This window comes from Microcaecilia unicolor, chromosome 3 (genome assembly GCF_901765095.1).
Source record: "Microcaecilia unicolor chromosome 3, aMicUni1.1, whole genome shotgun sequence".
NCBI lineage: Eukaryota > Metazoa > Chordata > Amphibia > Gymnophiona > Siphonopidae > Microcaecilia > Microcaecilia unicolor.
Window position 1 is genome coordinate 91,990,979 of NC_044033.1, and position 22,484 is coordinate 92,013,462.

The 22,484-nt window shown below is 43.7% G+C and overlaps 1 protein-coding gene across 1 annotated transcript in view; it reads left to right on the top strand.

Annotated features, from left to right (window-relative positions):
* USP34 (ubiquitin specific peptidase 34) overlaps positions 1-22,484 on the top strand; it is a 1,418,841-nt gene that overhangs the window by 532,772 nt on the left and 863,585 nt on the right. Inside the window, 2 exon segments of the mRNA XM_030196176.1 lie at positions 16,336-16,462; positions 16,554-16,701. Of these exon segments, the coding sequence (XP_030052036.1) occupies positions 16,336-16,462; positions 16,554-16,701 (275 nt within the window).

Consider the following 22,484-nt stretch of genomic DNA (forward strand, 5'->3'; position numbering starts at 1 on the left):
GAGGCAGCCAAGGAAAGTGGAAAGGATACCGGGTGGGGAGTAATGGGTGAAAGGCCGGGGATAGAAACGTGATGGCAGATAAGGGCCAAATGGCCCATCTAGTCTGCCCATCCTGAGCATCCACTATCTCCCTCTTCCCTAACAGATCCCAGATGCCTGTCCCACGCTTTCTTAAATTCAGGCAGAGTCCTTGTCTCCTCCATCGGGAGGCCGTTCCACATGGCCATCACCGTTTCTATGAAAAAGTACTTTCTTTTCTTAGATTACTAACTGCTTAACTTCATCTATACCCTCTCATTTTAGAGTTTTCCTTCATTTCAAAAAAGGCTCACCTCCTGTATTTAAACATCTCTGTCATATCCCCTCTCTCCCTCCTTTCTTCCAGAGTATACATATTGAGGTCTATAAATCTGTCCCCATACACTTTATGACAGAGACACCTGACCAATGTTTTGGCCTTCCTCTAGACTGACTCCATCCTGTTTCTGTCTTTTTGTATGTGCAGTCTTCAGAATTGCACACAGTATTCTAAATGGGGCCTCATCAGAGACTTTAATACAAGGGCACTATCACCTCTTATTTTTCCTGCTGGCCATTCCTCTGCTTATGCACCCGAGCATCCTTCTGGCTTTCACCACTGCCTTTTCTACTTGTTTGACTTTCTTAAAAACGATCACCCCCCAAGTCCTGCTCTTCTGTCATACACAGAAGTACTTCACCCCCTATACCAGTAAACCCAAGTCTGGTCCTTGCTAACCTGTGCCTTCTTATGTATTCAAGAGTGCTATAAGAGTACTAATAAAAGAAGTTTAAAAATTATTTCTTAGCAGCATTATCGTTACTAGTACGGAGGCAGTGTATGCAAATCAAGTTCATTCATATTCATTGTGGATATCCTGAAAACCTGACTGGCAAGGGGTACTCCAGGACTTGAGAAGTGTCGTTGACATCATCTAAAGTCATCAATTAAAGTTTGAATTTTGTATTCGGTGTCCCTTGATTTCTGTTTGAAGTGTCTGGATCCGTTTTCCCACTCCTGTTCCCTGCTTTGCACTTTCACCGTGGGATTCTGGTGTTATTTCCACACCTGTGGTTAGTTTGCAATTTGTTCACCATACTGAATGTGCCTCAGCTGAGAACTTAGGCCAAGTTCTTCCACTGTCTCATTAACTTCTTCCCCTCTTTCCCTGCCTCATCCCTGACACCAGAACGAGTGCTTACAATTTCTTTCTCATTTTTTACTCTACTATCTTCATCTCAAGTTGCCAAAGTTATTTCATCACTAAAATCATTGCCACTTCACATTGACTATGACTTAGACCACGTCCTCCATCAACTCCCTCTATGCTATCCCCCAAACTATTCCTTCCTCCGACCACTCACATCCCACCTATTTGGATATCTGCATTCATTATTCTGTTATACCACAGCTTGTATTCTCTCTGCAATACCTTGTAACCCTATTACTATGTAAGCCGCACTGAACCTGCCCTGAGTGGGAAAGTGCGGGGTACAAATGTAACAAATAAATAATAAATAAAAACACTGCCCTATACTATATCGATCCCTTTGATTTTTGTAGCCCAAGTGCATGACCCTGCATTTTTTTGCATTAAATCTCAGCTGCAAATTTCTGAACCATTCCTCAAACTTTCCCAGATTTCTTCTCACACTATTCACACCCTTCAGGGTATGCATCCTATTACAGAGTTTAGTATCGACTGCAAAGAGACAAACCTTACTGGACAGTCCAGCTTGAATATCGTTCATAAATATGTTAAAAAGAGCTGGCCGAAGAACAGATCCCAGTGGTACACCATTGATAACATCCTTTTCCTCGGAGCAAACTCCAAGTACCACTACCCTCTGTCTCCTTCCATTTAACCAGTTTTTAACTCGGTTTATTTATCAATCGCCTGTGCGGAACTTTGTCAAAGGCTTTGCTAAAATCCAAGTACACCACATCTAGCGCCCCTCCCACGTCCAACAGTTTGGTCACCTAGTCAAAGAAATCAATCGTATTTCTATGACAAGACCTGCCTCTAGTGAAACCATGTTGCCTCAGGTCCTGCAGTCTATCAATTCTAGAAACCTCACAATCCTCCGCTTTAAAAGCGTTTCCATTACTTTACTCATCTTTGAGGTCTGTAATTCCCAACTTTCTCTTTACTTCTGCTCTTGTGCAGAGACCACATCTGCCCTTCTCCAGTCCTCTGGCACCACTCCAGACTCTAAAGGAGGATTGAAGAGGTGAGACAAAGGAGCTGCCAGAACTTAGTTCCTCGAGTTCCCTTGGATATATCCCATCAGAACAAAAGCATTGCTGTACTGGGACAGACCGAAGGTCCATCAGCTTCTGCAAATCCAATAGATACTCTTCTATTTGGGCCACCAGCACTTGTGAATTGCCTCGCTGTTTTTGACTCTGCTCCAATTAACATAACTGCTGCCTCAAGGCATGTTTTCTCGGAAATCATTTTTTGCGCCTAAAAGCTGCTAATGCTTTAACCTTACCCCACATAACAACCTTCAAGCCCTCGCAGAAAACTTGTGGAGAAAATTCTAAATCATTAAATTCAAAATGTTCCTTGAGATCATTCTCCAGTTGTTGTGTATTTTTGGGATTGTCAAACTATCGTCTACTTTCCAATATCTCCTCCCCTGTGTGAAACTACTCCTAAATCCAAGTTAAACAAAATAGGAGCATGATATGACCACACAAAATAATCTATAGACACCATTCGAAATCTGGGAAGCATATCCTTGCTTGCCATCCACATATCAATTCTAGAATAATTGTTGTGAACTTTCGAGTGACATGTGTAGTCCCTATCACTCGGGTGGTAGGACCACCAAGTACCCACTAGGTCTCAATTAGAAAGAAGGTGTTTCAGTTTTTTTTTTCCCTATCTGCCTTGTATCCCACTACCCCAGCTGTATTATCCATGGAGGTATTAGTGCAATATTGAAATCCCCATCCATAAGTGTCATCCCCTCTGCTCGATTATGAATGAGCTGCCCAATACAACTACAGAACTGACCCTGATCAGTATTGGGGGCATAAATATTTATCAGGGTGTGCAGCTGTCTCTCAATTTCCACATTAAGGAGATAGTGTCCCTCAGGATCCCTCTCAGCATCGTGAACTATAGAGGTAACAGTGTTTGCAAAAGCTATACAAACCCTATTAGTTTTAGCTTTTAACCTTTTAGAGGCAAAAAATGCCGTGGTGCACTTCTTATGGTGAAACAAGGATTTGAATTGGGGTAACAGATGCATCTCCTGGGCAAACCCAATATCCATATGCACACGAACTGCATCCTTAAAATATAGACACCTTTTGTTGGGTGAGTTAAAACCCCTAATATTTAGGAATAAAATACCAGACACCATCTAGTGGGGTCCCTAACACTAGGCCAATTCCCCCTTTACCAAACTTATCCTATACATTAACACTGTCCAACCACCCTGCCCCCGGTATCGCTGTCCGGTATCGTCCAGTATCCCTTCAGGCTTCGTCCCACAGACTCCCCAGAACCAAAATTTTTATCATCTCCCTCCCCTCCTCCTCCCCTCTCAATCCTCTATCCCGTATCATAACAAAACCTCTGAGTGGGCCAACATATACAGACCCTAAAGAATAAAAGACAGTACGCATATGTGCAGTCCAAATGGCAATACTTCAGTTCAACTATATGTAGTCCAGATGTCACCAGACTCGACATTATTTCAAACTGCAACATAATCCAACACGGTCAACCAGCTCCGATCCCACTGTTCTCATCAATGGATTTTCCAGGAAGAAATAGAATTTCCTCTCAAAAGTAAACTTAATAAAGTCAGCACATTACTTTGCAGCCTCAAAGTCAAACTGGCTTAGGTGGTTGTTCAATTGCCACATCCGACTGATCATGCAGCCTGCTTTTTTTGGACACCATGATGCCACCGCTGACTCATAGAGGGGCAAGACCGCACAAGTTCTCCTTGAGCACCAGGAAAATCCTCCTTCCTCAGTTTAGTCTTCTGCAACATTCTGAGGGCTTCTGACAGAGTTGTCACTTTAACAGACTTATTATGTAGCACAAAGGACAAGCCAAATGGGTAATGCCAATGTATCGTATTTTCTCCGAGGACAAGCAGGCTGCTTGTTCTCACTATTTGGTCGGTGTCCACGGCGGCCTAGGAACGGAGCATTTTTCCCAGCAAAAATCCACAAAGCTTTGTGACAGCTTCGGGAGCGTGAGGGACTCGCACCACGCATGTGCGTCCATCTTCCCACCCGCGCCCGTCCGTTCCCGCCTCAGTTTTTTCTTTTTCCACGGAGGAAAGTGGCTGCGTGTCTGTCTCTCTCCCTCAGGCCCAGAGAAAGACATTGATGTCTTCGCGCTGATTATTCGCTCTTTATTTTTGTTTTAAGTTGCCTCGTTTGTCTTTTTATTTTTTCCCTTAAAAAAACAAAACAAAAACCTTATATTCTTATTTTTGTCCCTTTTTAAGTTTTCTTTCGCTTTCGTTGCTGCCTTCTTAGGCCGCACGTACGCGGTTCTCATTTTTGTGCCCTCTGTTGGCACAATTGAGACTTTTGATTTCGCCGCCGTGATTTTTCCGCTCATGTCATCGAAGCCTCCCAGCGGCTTCAGTGTGCTCGGTGCCAGCGATCGATCTCGGGTACTGACCTGCATGCGTGGTGCATCCAGTGCCTTGGGCCCAACCAGCGCCCAGACGCTTGTAAGATGTGTCTGAGCTTGAAAAAGCGGACACAGGCGTCGAGAAGAGATCTCTGGGACCGTCTTTTTGGAGCTCCGACTGATTCCTCGACGCAGACGGTGACATTGGTACCGCGGTTGGCGTCGTCGATATCTGCACCGGAGATGACATCGGGAGCGCAGGTAATGGCTGTCTGGACATCACCACTAGCTGGGAGTAGCGAGCTGTCGAGTGGGTCTCCACCTGTCTCGAAGGCTCCTACTGTGCAGGCCCACTGGGACCGATTGTTGTCAGACCCGACCCCGAGGAGGCGTGTGGATTCCAAGTCCTCGTCGGTACCGAGGAGTACCAGTGACGTGCTTCGAACGAAAGCAAAGAAGCATTGTCATCGGTCTCCGAGACACGGTACTGGGAGCTCTGGGGCGTCGAGGGATTTGGCACCCGAGAAGCGTTGACGCCAGGAGGAGCGCTCTTTCCTCCATACAAGAGATAACGTGAATCAACTGGCGGACTTGGTGGACAAGCTCCCTCCGGAGCACGCCAGGCCTTTTCAGGAGGTGGTCAGGCAGCTTGAAGGTGTGTCGTAAATTCCTGTCCAGGGGTGCTTACGACTCTTTTGATGTTGCATCCAGGCCCGCTGCTCAAGGTATAGTGATGCGCAGACTCTCATGGCTACGTGCCTCTGACCTGGACAATAGAGTCCAGCAGCGGCTTGTGGATGTTCCTTGCCGGTGGGATAATATTTTTGATGAGAAAGTCGAGCAGGTGGTTGAGCAGTTCCACCAGCGGGAAAACCGCCCTTGACAAACTCTCCCACTGGGCACCTTCAGCATCTACCTCATCAGGTAGACGTTTTTTCTGGGGAAGGAAGAATGCTCCCTATACTTATAATAAGTGTAGGTTCAATCCTCCTTCTCGACAGCCTTCTCAGGCTCAGCCCCAGTGCGCTCGTTCTCGTCAACAGCGTGCGCCTAGACAGGCCCCTTCAGCTCCCCAGCAAAAGCAAGGGATGGGCTTTTGACTGGCTCCAGCTGAGCATAACCGCTATCAAAGTGTTTGTGCCGGACGATCTACTGGTCGGAGGGAGGCTAAAATTTTTTCACCAAAGGTGCCTCTCATAACCTCCGATTGGTGGGTTCTTCAAATAGTCTGGCTAGGATACTCCCTCAATTTGATCTCCAAACCTCCAAATTGCCCACCGGGAGCTCAGACCTTCAGCTTCCAGCACAGGCAGGTACTTGCAGAGGAACTCTCCGCCCTTCTCAGCGCCAATGCGGTCAAGGCTGTTCCACCAGAGCAAGAAGGGCTGGGATTCTATTCCAGGTACTTCCTTGTGCAAAATAAAACAGGGGGTTGCGTCCCATCCTAGACCTAAGGGCCCTGAACCAATACCTGGTCCGAGAAAAGTTCAGGATGGTTTCCCTGGGCACCCTTCTTCCCATGATTCAGAAAAACGATTGGCTATACTCTCTTGACTTAAAGGATGCTTATATACACATCCCGATACTTCCAACTCACAGGAAGTGTTTTTGATTTCATCTGGGAACACAGCACTTCCAGTATTGTGTGCTACCCTTAGGTCTCGCGTCTGCGCCCAGGTTCTTTACAAAATGCCTGGCAGTAGTTGCAGCGTCGCTATGCAGACTGGGGGTGCATGTGTTCCTTTATCTCGACGATTGGCTGGTGAAGATGACTATTCAATTGCTGCAGCTACTCGGGTTTGTTATAAATTACCCAAAGTCCCATCTTCTTCCAGTTCAGAAACTAGAATTCATAGGAGCTCTGCTGGATTCACAGACGGCTCGTGCCTGTCTTCTCGAGGCAAGGGCAGACAATCTTCTGTCTCTAGTTTCCTTGGCTAGAGTGTCTCAGCAGATCACAGCTCGGCAGATGTTGAGACTTCTTGGCCTCATGGCCTCCAGAGTCCATGTGACTCCCATGGCCCGCCTGCACATGAGATCTGCTCAATGGACCCTAGCTTCCCAGTGGTATCAGGCTGCAGGGAATCTAGAGAAATGCGATCCAGCTGTCCACAGCATTTCACAATTCCTTTGGTGGTCGACAATTCGATCCAATTTGACCTTGGGATATCCCTTCCAAATTCCTCAGCCTCTAAAAGTGCTGACAACGGATGCATCTCTCCAGGGGTGGTGAGCGCATGTAGATGGGCTGCACACTCAAAGAGCTTTGTCCCTCCAGGAATCCGGTCTTCAGATCAATCTCCTGGAGTTGCGAGCGGTCTGGAATGCTCTAAAGGCTTTCAGAGATTGGCTGTCCAATCAAATTATTCAAATTCAGACAGACAATCAGGTTGCATTGTACTACATCAACAAGCAGGGGGCACCGGATCTTGCCCCGTGTCGGGAAGCCATCCAGATGTGGCTTTGGGCTCGCCTTTTCAGAATGTATCTCTAGGCCACGTATCTGGCAGGCGTAAGCAACAGTCTGGCCTACAGGTTGAGCAGGATCATGCAACCTCATGAGTGGTAGCTCAACTTGCGCATAGTGCGCAAGATCTTCCAAGCATGGGGCACCCCCTTGGTTGATCTTTTTGCCACTCAGATCAATCACAAGGTCCCTCAGTTCTGTTCCAGACTTCAGGCCCACGACAGACTAGCGTCAGATGCTTTTCTCCTTCACTGGGGGAACAGCCTTCTGTATGCGTATCCTCCTATATCTTTGGTGGGGAAGACTTTGCTGAAACTGAAGCAAGATCGCGGAACCATGATTCTGATTGCTCCCTTTTGGCCGCGTCTTATTTGGTTCCCTCTTCTTCTGGAGTTGTCCTCCGAAGAACCGTGGAAATTTGAGTGTTTTCCAACCCTCATCTCTGAGAACGAGGGGACGCTTCTACATCCCAACCTCCAGTCTCTGGTTCTCACGGCCTGGATGTTGAGAGCTTAGAATTCGCCTCCTTGGGTCTTTCTGAGGGTGTCTCCCGAGTCTTGCTTGCTTCCAGGAAAGATTCCACGAAGAGGTGTTACTCTTTAAAATTGAGGAGGTTTTGCCGTCTGGTGTGACAGCAGGGCCCTAGATCCTCGCTCTTGTTGTCCTACACAGACCCTGCTTGAATTCCTTCTGCACTTGTCAGAGTCTGGTCTCAAGACCAACTCGTAAGAGTTCATCTTAGTGCAATTAGTGCTTTTCATTATTGTGTAGAAGGTAAGCCTATCTCTGGACAGCCTTTAGTTGTTAGCTTCATGAGAGGTTTGCTTTTGACAAAGCCCCCTGTCAAACCTCCACCAGGGTCATGGGATCTCAACGTCGTTCTCACCCAGCTGATGAAGCCTCCGTTTGAGCCACTGAATTCCTGCCATCTGAAGTATTTGACCTGGAAGGTCATTTTCTTGGTGGCTGTTACTTCAGCTCATAGAGTTAGTGAGCTTCAAGCCTTGGTAGCTCATGCTCCTTACCTCAAGTTTCATCACAACAGAGAAGAGTAGTCCTCCGCACTCACCCTAAGTTCTTGCTGAAGGTGGTGTTGGAGTTCCATCTGAACCAGTCAGTTGTCTTGCCAACATTCTTTCCCCGTCCTCATACCCGCCCTGCTGAACGTCAGTTGCATACATTGAACTGCAAGAGAGCATTGGCCTTCTATGTGGAGTGGACAAGCCCCTTCAGACAGTCCGCCCAAATGTTTGTTTCTTTTGATCCCAACAGAAGGGGAGTCGCTGTTGGGAAATGCACCATTTCCAGTTGGCTAGCAGATTGCATTTCCTTCACTTATGCCCAAGCTGGGCTGACTCTTGAGGGTCATATCACGGCTCATAGTGTTAGAGCCATGGCTGCGTCGGTGGCCCTCTTGAAGTCAGCCACTATAGAAGAGATTTGCAAGGCTGCGACATCATCAGTCCACACATTCACATCTCGTTGCCTTCAGCAGGATTCCTGACGCGACATTCGGGAAGATGGACGTGCATGTGCGTTGCGAGTCCCTCGCGCTCAGGAAGCTGTCACAAAGCTTTGTGGATTTTTGCTGGGAAAAATGCTCCGTTCCTGGGCCGCTGTGGACGCTGATCCATTAGTGAGAACAATCAGCCTGCTGTCCGCTGAGAATACCTGCTACAGGTAAGTTTCTTCACTTTATGCTCCATGAGGCAGAATGTGATGGATCTGAAATCATACCTTTTGCATAAAGTTATGGCGGAGATATCCGAAGAGAGTTGAACTTTAGCCCCCTCCATGGTAATATGACCAATCTTGCAGACCTCCTAAAGAATACACTCCTTGACTGGGAAGCAAAGAAAACAGGCAATGATGTCTCTAGGCTGGTCTGCTGGCTTTGGTACCAAAGCCCTATGGGCGCTCTCAAAATCTGTGGTGTCAATTCAGCTGAGCCATCCGCCACATGTAAAAACTGATTGCATACTTTTAAAAGGCTTACCCCACCGATCCACCGTAAATCCCCACACCCAGCAACACAGCATAACCAGTGATCGTACTGGACAATATACAATCTTCATTCCCCTCGACCCTCATGGTACCTAATACACACCTACCTCATTAGACCACAATATAAGCTTGTATCTGTTATCTACCGACTTGTCGAACGCTACTACGGTATTGTGTAGGCCACATTGAGCCTGCAAATAGGTGGCAAAATGTGGGGTACAAATGTAACAAATAAGAATAAATAAATATGCATTAATGCCCTCACATCTTGTTCTTGTAGCACTTTTAGCATGGCACGTGCCCGCAATATTAGTACTTGTACTTGTACTGTAGGAGAAAAAATCCACAGACAGAATCCCCCTTGTAGTGACATACAATCCAGAGCTGGAAAAACTGAGGAAAATCATAAGAGATCTACAACCTATACTCCAGGAGGATGAATTACTGAAAGAGATATTCCCATCCCCACCAGTACTGGCCTTCCGACAGCCACCCAACTTAAAACACAAGCTAATCAGAAGTAAACTTCCATCACAGACTGAAAAGGAACAGAAGGGCACACTTCCCTGTAATTTATCCAGTTGCAAACTATGCCAAAATTTTTCACAGGACCCCACAGTCATCCACAAAGGAAAGATATTCAACATAAAGGGATCTTTCACTTGCTCATCTTCCAATGTGGTATATATCATTCAGTGTAAAAAATGTAACGAAGGATGCTATATTGGAGAAACAGGCCAGATGCTTAAGACAAGATTCAATTTAAGAGGGCTCTAGCTGAAGACTGCTTAGCTAGGAGGGCATGGTCCGGCCCAGAGCAGAAAGGAGAGCAACCCTTTAGAGTAGGCCTCCATGAGCACATTTAATAGAAAACTCAAGAGAAGAAGTATCCTTCTCTTTCCTCTGGTGGTGGTGTTCAGAGGAGGCATTGCTGTCACTTCCTTTGCTGCATTTTCAACCCCCCACCCCCGGGGCTCACCATCCCATTGGCATCTCCATAGCTCATGTAGAACTGCCTTTGATAATTGATATAGCGCTGCTGAAAATCTATGGCTAGTGGGCTTGTATTTTTAGTGGATACTATAAAATATATATGTTTGAATATTGGTGTGTATAATTCAATAATCTTTTTTTCTAATAGTGATTGGTAAATGCCCATCCTGAGAATAATTATGAAATTACATTAATGTAATCTGATGTTGAGTATGCATTATTTAGCTTTCCTGAAATTTGATTTTACCTTCTAGTTAGGTATTTCTATAAGGAGAAAGAGATAATAGGATATATAAGTACAGATTTTTTACATAAGCCAAAGATGACCAGCCACCCTATGTGAAGCCAAAATGGTTAGACAGAGTAGGGATGGACCACAGTATTTATGTAAAGGTATTTCTCTGAGGGCAAGCAGAATGCGTGGATGATGCACTGGTGTGGAGATTTTCCCCAGCATGCTATTTATTAGAAGCCTTTGGAAGTGGCCTATGCAACAGGACCATGTCCCTTATAGACACCCACAATTGTTGCCTGTAGTGTTTGGAGCTCAACCATAATCCCTCTCTTTGTAAATTCTGTTCACAGATGTCGAAAAGAGCAATTACGGTTGAGAGAAACAATGTGAAAAGATTTTTTGGCACAGAGAAGTCTGGTCCATCGACTTTGGCTTTGGAGGCATAGGTCTCAATGGCTCTGGGATCGTCATCAGACAGGGAATGCATTAGCATCGATGAGGTCTCCGCCTGCCTCAGCATCAAGCATCAGCAAAGCCAGTTGGGTCAAACATCCTCTGATCCTTCTCCAAGATGAGGAAGAATTTTTTGTCATTGTCAAGCATGGTGTCAAGCACACCTAGGCATCAAAGTCTTCAATACTCTTGAAGCACCCCTGATGTGAGGCAAGCTCATTCTCCTAGGACCTAAATGGAGTGTGACAGCCTCCATTGTGCTGAGACCAGGTCTCCAATTTGGCCCAATAACTTCTAGGAATGTGACCGAACCAACTGAGTCTAGGCTTTACTGATGACGGCCTTTGAGAAGTGGCTTCAGGCAGGAGGAGATGGGGGTTCCTCTTTACCCAACATGATGTATGTCCAACATGCCCTGCCTGTTGATCATACATCATTGGTGCCTCAAATGGCATTTGAACTGATGTTCATCGAGATCATGTCGCTTTCCAGCCCACTGGGGGAAGAAGCTTTCTCGGATCGCAATAAATTGCTGGTTCCTCAACACTTCCGCTCGTGGCCTGATGAGGATGCCAGTACAGTGAAGCAGGCTCAGGCTCAAATCTCCCTGAGGGAGTATTTTAATGAGTCTGACTCAGAGCACTCCTGGTTGACTGAAGAGGCACCAGAAGCCCTGCTTCCCTCAGACCTATCTCCACATGAAACAAGAACGTCACCACCTGAGGAGCTCTTCTTTCTAGATTTTGTCAGGGAGATGGCTTAAACTGTCCCCTTTGAGTTAGAGACTGAGGATGAGCCCAGGTCTGAGTTGTTGGCTATCCATCAGTTTGAACAAAATGCACAGAATCCTTAAAAATGTACAGATGATGTAGAGGAGAGCAAGATGGCATCAGGAAAGGTGGTGTATACCCTGAGCTGTCTGACATTGGCACTGCTGTTGCAATGGGGAAGAGAGAGAGGCTAAACAGAAGACCTACTCTTCATGTCCTCCTCCTGAGCTGTCTGACATTGGCACTGCTGTTGCAATGGGGAAGAGAGAGAGGCTAAACAGAAGACCTACTCTTCATGTCCTCCAAAGTCTCCCCTTATGAGGCAGATGACTTTGGAGGCTTGTGGGCTGCAGTCCAGTGCTGTGTCGTCATTGGCCTTGGAAAGTCCTGCTGGTATTGCAGGACATAGTTTGGATGGGGCCTTGTTAAGTCCAATATTGCCTGTGATGCTGCTGGAACCCAGATTCTGTCTGCCGGGTTTCAGCAGCATCACAGGTTGCTGAGTGACTTGACTGTAAATCCCACTCTCGAGAAGAGTTGTGGAGGTACTGCTTTGCATGGCTTGCTGCTGGCGATTCTTCACCGTCTTGTGAAGATGGGAGAGACAGCTTGGGTGGTGTACCGTTGGGTGACCTAGTTGGAACAACAAAACTCCTGGCTCTTTGGGCTATGTTCTTATTAAAATTTCCTTGCAGGTGTTTTTTTTTTCTTTTTAATGTTTGGACAGCATTTTTTTGTTTTTTGAAACCAAACAGTTAATGATTCTTTTAATGGCAAAAGAAACTCCACATATTGTTACCTAATTGAGTTCCTTAATCAGCTGCTGATGAGATATACCAAGTCTCCATGCTCCCTTCTTTACTGTGTTATATTTAATAGTTTTAATTTTTATATTGGTCTCCATATAGTGGTCTAAGAACTATGTTTTCTTTACCTTTTTGGTTTAATTTCTTAATATGTTTGTATTTTTCATTCATGATATATGCTTGATTGTAAAGTTTCAAATCTAATAAAGAAAAAAATGTACAGATGAAGCAGTGGGAGACCTCCCTCACCATACAATCAGATTAGTAAGAAGATCAACATTATGTATAGAGTCTAAAAGTTTCCCAAATTTGAGAAGCTCTAGTTTCTGCACCTTTCCATGGTGGTTGAGTTCCAAGACTCACTGCTTGGTGCCCCCAGATAGCTGTGCTCACTTTCTTCATAGGTTTTTACCAGCTCTTAATGAGCATGTACTTGCGGAACATTGTACATAGTGTGGTGGAGTACACAGATGCTAAGGTTGAGGAACTCCATCAAGCTAATAGCCAAAGTGTGGGAGTGCGGAAAACAGATGGTGCGAGTAAACTATGATGTTTTCAAGATGGTGTTCTCCATGCCGGGGGAATAATCTTTTTAGTGACAAGATCGAGGAGGTAGCTGACCTTATCAAGAAACATTCTGGGACCATCATGTCACCTTCCTGGCCCAATCCTGGTGGAGGGCAATAGAGAACCTACTAGTCTCAAAGGCGTAGGTTACCTCCTCAAAGAGATTCCAGGGTTCTTGCTCTCGCCAACGGTGGCTGAGGCCCCAAAAGTTCCAGTTGGATGACCATTCAAAGCAATTGATGAGCTTTTGACCTGCTGTAACTGTAATAAATGCTCCTGTTCTGGTCAACTCCTGGTCGTAGGGATGCTGAATTTTTTTCCATGAAAGGTGGCCCCTTATAACCTCAGACAGTGGGTTCTTAAAATAGTCTGGACAGGTTACATGCTAGAATTGGATCGTCCCCATCCAAAATGTCCTTCAAGAGCATCAATGTTAAGATCTCAGTACCAGGGATTGCTTACAAAGGAACTCTTTCCTTTTACTGACCAAAGCGGTTGAACATTTTCGACCATGGGGGGGGAGGGAAAGTGTTTTGTTCCTAGTATTTTCTGGTTGCAAAAAAATATGGGGTGATATTGTCCCATCCTAGACATAAGGGCTCTGAATAAATATCTGATCAACAAAAGTGCAGAATGACTTCTCTGAGAACTGTGCTTCCCATGATTCAGGGATATGGTTGTTCATACTCTCTGGACCTCAGGGACCCACATACTTCTGTGACTGGTATGTATCTGTATCTCAGATTTCTAGAAGGGAAACAACACTATTAGTACAAAATGTCTCTCAGTAGTCACAACATTGCTACACAGACTAAGGGGGTGCATGTGTTTTCCTACATGGATATGGCTGGTCAAGAACACATCACAGGAAAGGGCTCAGGAGTCACTGCAGAGAACCATTCAAGTGTTTGAGCCATTATGGTTTGTTTCAGTTATTCAAAGTCCCACCTATGCCCAACCCAACAATTGGAATTCATAGAAACCCTGCTAGACGCAACTCGGGCCAGGCTTCCTGTTGCAGTCTTTTGCATCTGTAGCCCAGGAGCTCCAACAAAGTCAGCAGGTATAAGGTCAGCAGATGTTGAGATTGTTAGGCCACATGGCCTCCACTTTGCAAGTCACACCTATGGTGTGCCTCAGTTTTAGAGTGGCTCAATGGACCCTCTCTTCTCAGTGGTCTCAGGCTATGGGGTACCTGCAGAACATCAATAGTCACGAGATCCTTCCAACTATTTGTTTTGCTGGCTGATCAGCAACAATTTTTCCAAGGGGCTTCCATTCCAGATTCCCTGGGACCACAAGACTTGAAGAAAGAATGAACCCAACCTTGGATGGGGAGAGCTCATATAGATTGGCTTCACACCCAAGGTTGGTGGTGTGCTCAAGAGACTTGGCAGCAGATCAGTCTCCTCAAGCTGCGAGACATTTGAAATGCTCTAAAGGCTTCCAGAAATGGCTAGTGAACCAAATTGTTTTGGTTTAGACAGACAACCAAGTGGTGATATACTGTGTCATCAAGCATGGAGGTACCAAGTCATACCTCCTGTGTCAGGAAGCAGTCAGGATACGAAGGTGGGACATTTCCCAGAGGATGGTTCTCAGAGCCTGCCTGATAAGAAAGGACAACTGTCTGGTGGACAGGCTGAGCTAGGTCAAAGAGCCACACAAGTGGCCACTCAACATGGGTGTTGCCTGGAAGATCATCCAAGAGTGGGGCACCCTCTTGGTGTACCTTTTCGCCACTCATCTCATTACCAAAGTCCCCCAGTTTTGCTCCAGAACAGGATCATATGGCAGTCTAGCCTTCAATTTCTTTCTCCTCAATTGGGGAATGATCTTCTATATGCATATCCTACATACATAAGTACATAAGTATTGCCATACTGGGACAGACCAAAGGTCCATCAAGCCCAGCATCCTATTTCCAACAGTGGCCAATCCAGGTCACAAATACCTGGCAAGATCCCCAAAAAGTACAAAGCATTTTATACTGCTTATTCCAGAAATAACCAGTGGATTTTCCCCAAGTCCATTTTAATAATTTTTTTTTTTATTGTTACATTTGTACCCCGCGCTTTCCCACTCATGGCAGGCTCAATGCGGCTTACATGGGGCAATGGAGGGTTAAGTGACTTGCCCAGAGTCACAAGGAGCTGCCTGTGCCTGAAGTGGGAATCGAACTCAGTTCCTCAGTTCCCCAGGACCAAAGTCCACCACCCTAACCACTAGGCCACTCCTCCACTGGTCTATGGACTTTTCCTTTAGGAAGCCACCCAAACCTTTTTTAAACTCTGCTAAGCTAACCACCTTTACCACATTCTCTGTCAATGAATTCCAGAGTTTAATTACATGTTGAGTGAAGGCCCTGTTATTTGATCCACTTTACACAAAGTTTCACCATAACAAAGTGGTTCTGCACGTGCATCCTAAGTTCCTTTCTAAGGTAGTATCAGAATTCCATCTTAACCAGTCAGTTGTTGTTCTGCCAATACTTTTCTTAAGACTCCATGTCCATTGTGGTGAAAGTGCACTGCATTCTCTGGACTGTAAGATAACTATCTAGAGTGGCATAAAGTCCATAGACAGTTCATCCAGCCTTTTGTTTCTTTTGACCCAGCAGGATTGGGACTGCTGTTGGTTAATGCACTCTGATCGACTGCATCTCCTTTACTTGTGCCCAGGCCGAGCTGACTCTGGAGGGTCATGTCATAGATCACAGTGTCAGAGTAATGGCTGCATTGGTAGCTCACATGAGATCAGCCTCTATAGAGGAGATTTACAAGGCTGCAAAGTTGTTTCCTGTCCACACCTTCACATCTCATTAATGTCTTGAACAAGATTCCTGATGTGTCAGTTTGGTCAGACAGTTTTTCAGAATCTGTTTGGGGAATAGAATCCAATTCCACCACCTAGGCCCATTTGTTTCGGTGTAAATCATAGTTATAGTTCCTGCATTGTTCATTGGGCATTGCTTGTTGCAGGCCATTTCTTTTCGGACAGCCTGATAGCTAGGGATTCCCATCAGTCAGAATACTGCATCTTGCTTGTTCTCAAAAAAAGCAAAATTACTCACCTGTAGTAGGTTTTCTCAGAGGACAGCAGGATGCTTATTCTGACTGCTCTGTCCTCCTCCCTTTGGAGTTTCAATCTATCAGCTATTATATTAGGCTGAACTTGTCCCATGCGATGACTGGTAGGTAGGAAGATGCATTCATGCTCATCATGCTACTTCCAAAGGCTTGTAGAAAATAGAACATTAGGGAGCGTCTCCACACTAGGGCTCCATCGATGATATCCCTTATCAGTCAGAAAAAGCATCCTGCTTTCCTCAGAGAACATCTACTACTGGTGAGTAACTTTGTTTTTATTTCCAAGTTAGGTCTAATCAGTAATATCCGCTTGCTTCTTAAAGGTTTGCATACCATCTCAGACAATGGCAGATCGAAGGCACTGGTATCAGCAGTCACCTAAAGGCGCTTAGTGACAAACAGTCATTACCACTGAGAATAGTGTGTCAACCAGCTGGGCTTCCTGATAAGGTAATGGCTAACATTTATCTTTTAAATGTATTTCATACCAGGATTACCTGCATTTCATGTATTTGTATACATTATGTGTTCTGTGTTTTAGATGACTATTGAAATGTATCCTAGTGATCAGGTGGCTGATCTACGTGCTGAGGTTACTCATTGGTATGAGAACTTGCAGAAAGAGCAGATAAACCAACAAGCTCAGTTACAGGAATTTGGTCAAAGCAACAGGAAGGGAGATTTTCCAGGTGAGCCATTTTGCACTGAGAGTGGTTTTGTTTAGTGTATTAATGATGGAAGTTTACTTCTGATTAGCTTGTGTTTTAAGTTGGGTGGCTGTCTCTCATGATCATCGTTTTTCTCTGGACAAGCAGGAGCTCAGTAACCTTTGAAAAGGTTTTCTGAGCATTTTGTGTTCTTGCACAGCCTGTCAAACTAGTCCTTCAGTCTTTTTTTTTTTCTACTGCTTCTGCTTTCAAATGGGGTTCTGATTCCCTCCTCCCCCCCTCCCCCCAAAAAACCAGAAAAGAATGGATATTCTTCAAAAACAAAACTCTGCATCTTCAAAAGAGGTGATTCTCTTCATTCAAAATTGTTTTTAATTTGGCTGATATCCTTTTTAGCATGGCCAATCCCTCTCTCTCCCCCACCCCACCCCCCAATTCAAATGTTTCCCAAGCTCTAATTCAAAAATAGCTCATGATGATTCCAATTTTGCAAAATGTGCCCGCATGTCACAAATGGCATGGAAAATGAGGAGCCATACATTACATGACTTCAGAGTCCTGCATAAGCTTATCAAATCTAACTTAAAACCAGTTCAATCGATATAATTAATTTGTGTAAATATATGAACACTGTAGCAACCAAAGCTTTCTTGTCACTTCTCAGAGTAGATACTACACATTTAATTAGCAAGTTGCACATGGCTGCTGATTTCTGTGAGAGAGAAGCTGCAAGTATTAGAGCATATTGCAGTAACTGTGCATGTGTAGTGTGCTTTCAAATGAGGGAAGCATAGTGCCAGTTGAAATTGCAGTGGAATCAACACTGTTCCTCTTATATAGGGTATCTGTAACTATAGCCATTTCTTCCACTCTTCAGTGGTTGATAGAACTGTCCAGTGTTCTCAGTGGGGAAAATGCACCATAAGTTTACCTAGTGTTCACCACTGATTCTTTTCCCATTGGCTGGGGTGCTTATTTTTGGCATTTACATAACAGGTGTTTTAAATTGACCTCTTTTAGACCCCTTCTGGACTTTTCCAAATGGGGAGGGGAACATCTTAAGTTCATCCAGAAGATTCTTTATAGTTTCCCTCCAATCCCAGGGTGGTTGGTTCTGGGGAGGCATCAGAAGGCGTAATTCAAAACTGATCCCCATGACCTCTGCTTTCTGCCTTTCTGGATCTAGGTGTATTCTGGGCCATTTATGTTCCCACATATAGTCTATTTGAATCTATCAGTATTTTGTGCACAAAATGAGTGTCTGGTGTGGGTTTAGTTTAGTTTGTAAAATAAGTGACAGGTAAGGAATACTTGAAAATGAAGACAGAGATAGGTTTCAGATAGAAGGCATTTATTCTTACCAAAGTTTCAAAGTAGTACAGACATCGGACAGATTCTGGGTTCAATGGCACAGCGCTCTGCCGTCTGAGAAGTGTTGGGGACGACTCCGAAATTAAGCCCAAATCACCCTTCTTTTATACTCTCTTCTCTCAATAGAAGTCTATGGCTGGACCTATTTTGGGACCTGTTTTTTTTCAACTATTTCTCAATTTCTGTGGTTAAACTGTCGTGTCCTGCCATCTGTTGTTCTGTACCCAACTCTTTCCGTTCCAGCTATTGCAAGTTATTTCGCAATTTCCTCTTTTGTCAACATGTTTTTCTCTTCTGCCAGAACATCTTATTCTTAGCATATCAGTTTCACTTCCCCTTTTTCTATTATCTTATGATCTAAGTTTCATCTTATAGAAAGACAAACTCCATTTTAATAAGTGCTACATTCAATTTGTACCTGATTTTGTTCTATAAGGCCATTAGTAGGTTATCAGGCCTAGGCAGTGCTTTTCAGCTGTACAAAGCTATGTAGTTTGGCCTGCCACTATTCCAGTGGATAGATCTTAGGGTAGAACACATATTAACTTGCAGGAAAAGCAAGTCCATGCTCAGCCAGTCATAGATTTTTAAACCTAGCTGGTATTTTTACAGCCTGAGTCCTAAAATCTGGCCTTCCACCCTTTCGGTGGGCATCCAGTGAGGGCCTCTTGCTGTAGTATAATTATACATTCCCCACTTGTCACCCCCTCTGGAGAGGGGTGACACAAAGCTCGTCAAGCTCGTCATCATCCATTCCAGAAGGTGGCAAGCTATCAAACGAGAGGAGGAGTTTTGGTCTTACAAATTGCTAGAAGGTATGGTGCAAGATAGGAAACTTCATTCTTAGGTGGTATATTTTTGGGCATATGGAATTCCCTTTATATTACCCAATCCCTTGGGCCTTAATCTTGATGTTACCCCTCTTGAGGCTAATTCAAACCTGTAGTGAGAGAGGTTTTATGAATGGGACAAATCCATGAGTTCATCTGCAAAATCTCATGAAGTATAGGTATGTGGGTAATAGCAATTTCAGGTGGATCATACTAATAAATACTTTCAGGTCTTGCTATGACTTCTATTGCATCTGTAGCATAGTGCATGGGGAGATAATCTAATGTATCTTTCTCAGTGGTCTTGAGAAGGAATAGTGGTTTTGATTAAGCATTGTTATGGTGGCTCAACAAATATATGGTTAGTATTCAGATTGCAGGCTGTTTAAGGTTGTAGATATTCAGAATCCTCAAACAGGTATGAGGTTGTCTTATACAGCAAAAAGGGTCAATCCTAGGAAAATTTATATTAACAAAGGTCATGCATGGATATTGACATATGCATAATGACCTGGAAGTATGGGAAGCATTTTATATATCCGTTACCCCACTTGGAGCTTAGTCAAACCTACAGAAAGACATGCAGCTTAAGTAAGCCTATACCAAAGTTAAACAATTGCATAACAGGTTGATACAAGCAGGGTTTACACCTGCATTACATAAACAGAAATAACGGGGAAACTCTTAGAAAAACAATTAGAACAATAAAGGAAATAATAGGAAAATAAAAATAAAACCTTTTCAATATATATAGACAGGATTGCTGCTAAACTGGAAAATAAAACAAAATATGAATCTATAATGTCCATAAACAGCAACAGTTAATCTCAAATGAAGTATCAGTTCTGAACTCTCTTTCATCGATCATGGTTGAGGCGGTGGAAGCGCTGAAGAATCTGGAAGATCTAACAGGGCTGGATTTTCAGGCTGGCTTGCTGAAGGAAGTGACTGGTCTTGAGATGGTTAGGCTGGTTCTGCGTATATCTTTCACATGGACCCAAAACTTATGGTCCAATAGTTTGCAAGGTGTAAAGATTATTGCCACAACCTTGGGGGATCTAACATCATTTGGATAGATCTTGAAGACGTACTTGTGGTGTATAAAATGGGATCTTTCCATGTCTTTATTCTAGGCATATACCATCAAGTCCATCAAGAGTCAGAGGCTGGCAAAGGAATAAGCAAAATAACTGTATGCCTGAATGATACATTGCTATATCTTGGTGGGCATAATCAGTGTGAATTGAATAAGCAAAAATAATATATAAATGTCAAGAGAAATGAAAGACAATGTAAACATGGAGAAATCAGTGCTAATTAAGTGCAAAAACAAAAGGGAAACCATAAGGGTTAAATAATGAAAAGCCAATTTTCATAAATAGCAATAGTATATATAAAATTATATCTCCTGTTTGGTAGGGGTCAATTGCAACCCTCTTAATACTAGAAATTGGGATGTGCATAATATATCCCCACTTCTGGCTTGCATAACGTGCGAGACAGATTGGTAATTTTAACGAACACATGATCAAAATAACAATGGTTAAGTATATGGAACAAAAAAAGTACAAAAACTAACAATAAAAATTTAGAGATGATGGTAAATGTTCATGTTATTGATGTATGGAGGGCAATGTGTTGCCATCTATCGCCAATAGATATGGAATCTTCACCTGCGATGACTAACATTCACCAAGGGTTGAGCCCTCAGCTGCAGGAGGCCAGCAGGACTTACGAGCTAGACGATTCAGAAAGAAGGGTAGAGGCCAAAGCTTCTTGCAACTCCAGTAAGTGGAGAGCCTATCTCTTTCGCTCATGGACCAATCGATGTATCTGTTGAAACTCACACTCAATAATGTCTCGTATCTCACACCGGGTAATGTTGGGGTCTGTGCATCTGTCCTTTATGCTAGCGATTCTTTGCTGCAATATAGCCTTCAGATCAGATATATTATCGGGTAGCTCTTGTTTGCTAGCAGTCGTCTCCTCGGTGAGGGACGTCAACGGAATTCCTGTATCCATCTGGGGAAAGGCAAAACTTAAACAGTGCAATTTATGTGCTTAATTTATTGGAAGTAATCATAATGGTAGCGGGAGTCATGAAGAACTATTGCGTAAATACAAGAATTAGACAAGGGGTTAGGAGGCGGGTCGTGGGTATAAATGGGGGCCAGGAAGGAGGCATGGTAAGAAACAAAGCATCGAGAATGAAAAAATTAAAAAAAAATTAAAAAAAAATTAAAAAAAAATTAAAAAAAGATTAAAATATTTAAAAAAAAGCACCCTGAAGGGTGTAAGATAAAAATAGGCTTAAAAGAAAAATAAAAATAAAACAAAATATGATATATCTGAATTGTAACAAGGCATATTCAGATGGCAATGCAAGAAAAAGGTTCCTTGAAAAAGACAAATGAAAAAAACATTCAAAAGTTATTGACCTTCACATAGAGTTTAAGTAACCCTTTTTCAATCAGACAAAGAAGTAGGAAGAAGCATATCGCTTCAAGACAAAATCACCACGTGGCAAGAGTTAGTTGAAGCAAGGTGTTAGTTAAATACACAAAGCATACTGTTTTAAATAGAAAGGAATCAGAAAGTTGAATGCATAATTTTCCTTATTTATGACTGAAAGCTTCACCAATTCTCAATTCAAGAATACTACAAAATCTATGATCAGCGCAAAATGTTCCCCCAAATGGCCAGTTCAAGGGAATATTTCTCGCATTTATTCCATAAAACGGATAATGGTTATTAAATATTGCTTCTTTCTTAGACAAGGAAATAATGAAAAGCTTTCAGATATCACACATACCATAGAGAGATTCAAAAATGAAGGCTTTATATTCATGAAAAAACTAAAGAAGTGAATGTAAACAGCGTAACAGTTAAAGCAGAAAACATTTTAACAATGAGCAATACACAGCTTTTATTTAAAAGGGATCCCGTATAAAGTAAAATGGCATAAATAAGTCAGTACAGGTATATATATAAAATGAACATCCTTCGGGGATCGCTCATCCCTGCAGTTGATAAGAACTCCCCAGGGAAGGTATGCATAAAAGCAAATAAATAAATAAATAACTTGCTGACTTAGTTAGGTCATTTGTATGGTACCATAAATATACACTTGCTATTAAACCTAGAGGAATATAAAATAAAGACATGTTACCTGTAATGGAAACAGAAACATCAAACCAACACATATACAGAGAAATGGTTACCGGATACTAAATGAGGAGCCGAGTAGTTTTGAGTAACTGAGAGCAACAAAATCAAATCGTGTTCGGATTACGCCTAGTCATTATGGGGTGGGTAATATTGATCCCTAAATCTGTGGTCACTGCGGACGGTGTTGATCCGGGTTCCATAAAGGGAATGACTGCCGTTCAGGGGGATTTTGACGGATCTGCGATTTTCTAAATCTATATGGCTGTGTCTGAAGACATTCAGCAGCATAATGACCGTATTGTTGGCAGCGATAACAGAGCACATCAGGATAGCGATCAGGGCTAGGCCAGGAACGATAGTCTCGTTGTCGCCTAGTATCTCCAAGAGGGCCCCTTGGGGGACCTCGCTGGGGTTGAGAGCGACGACCTCTTTCTT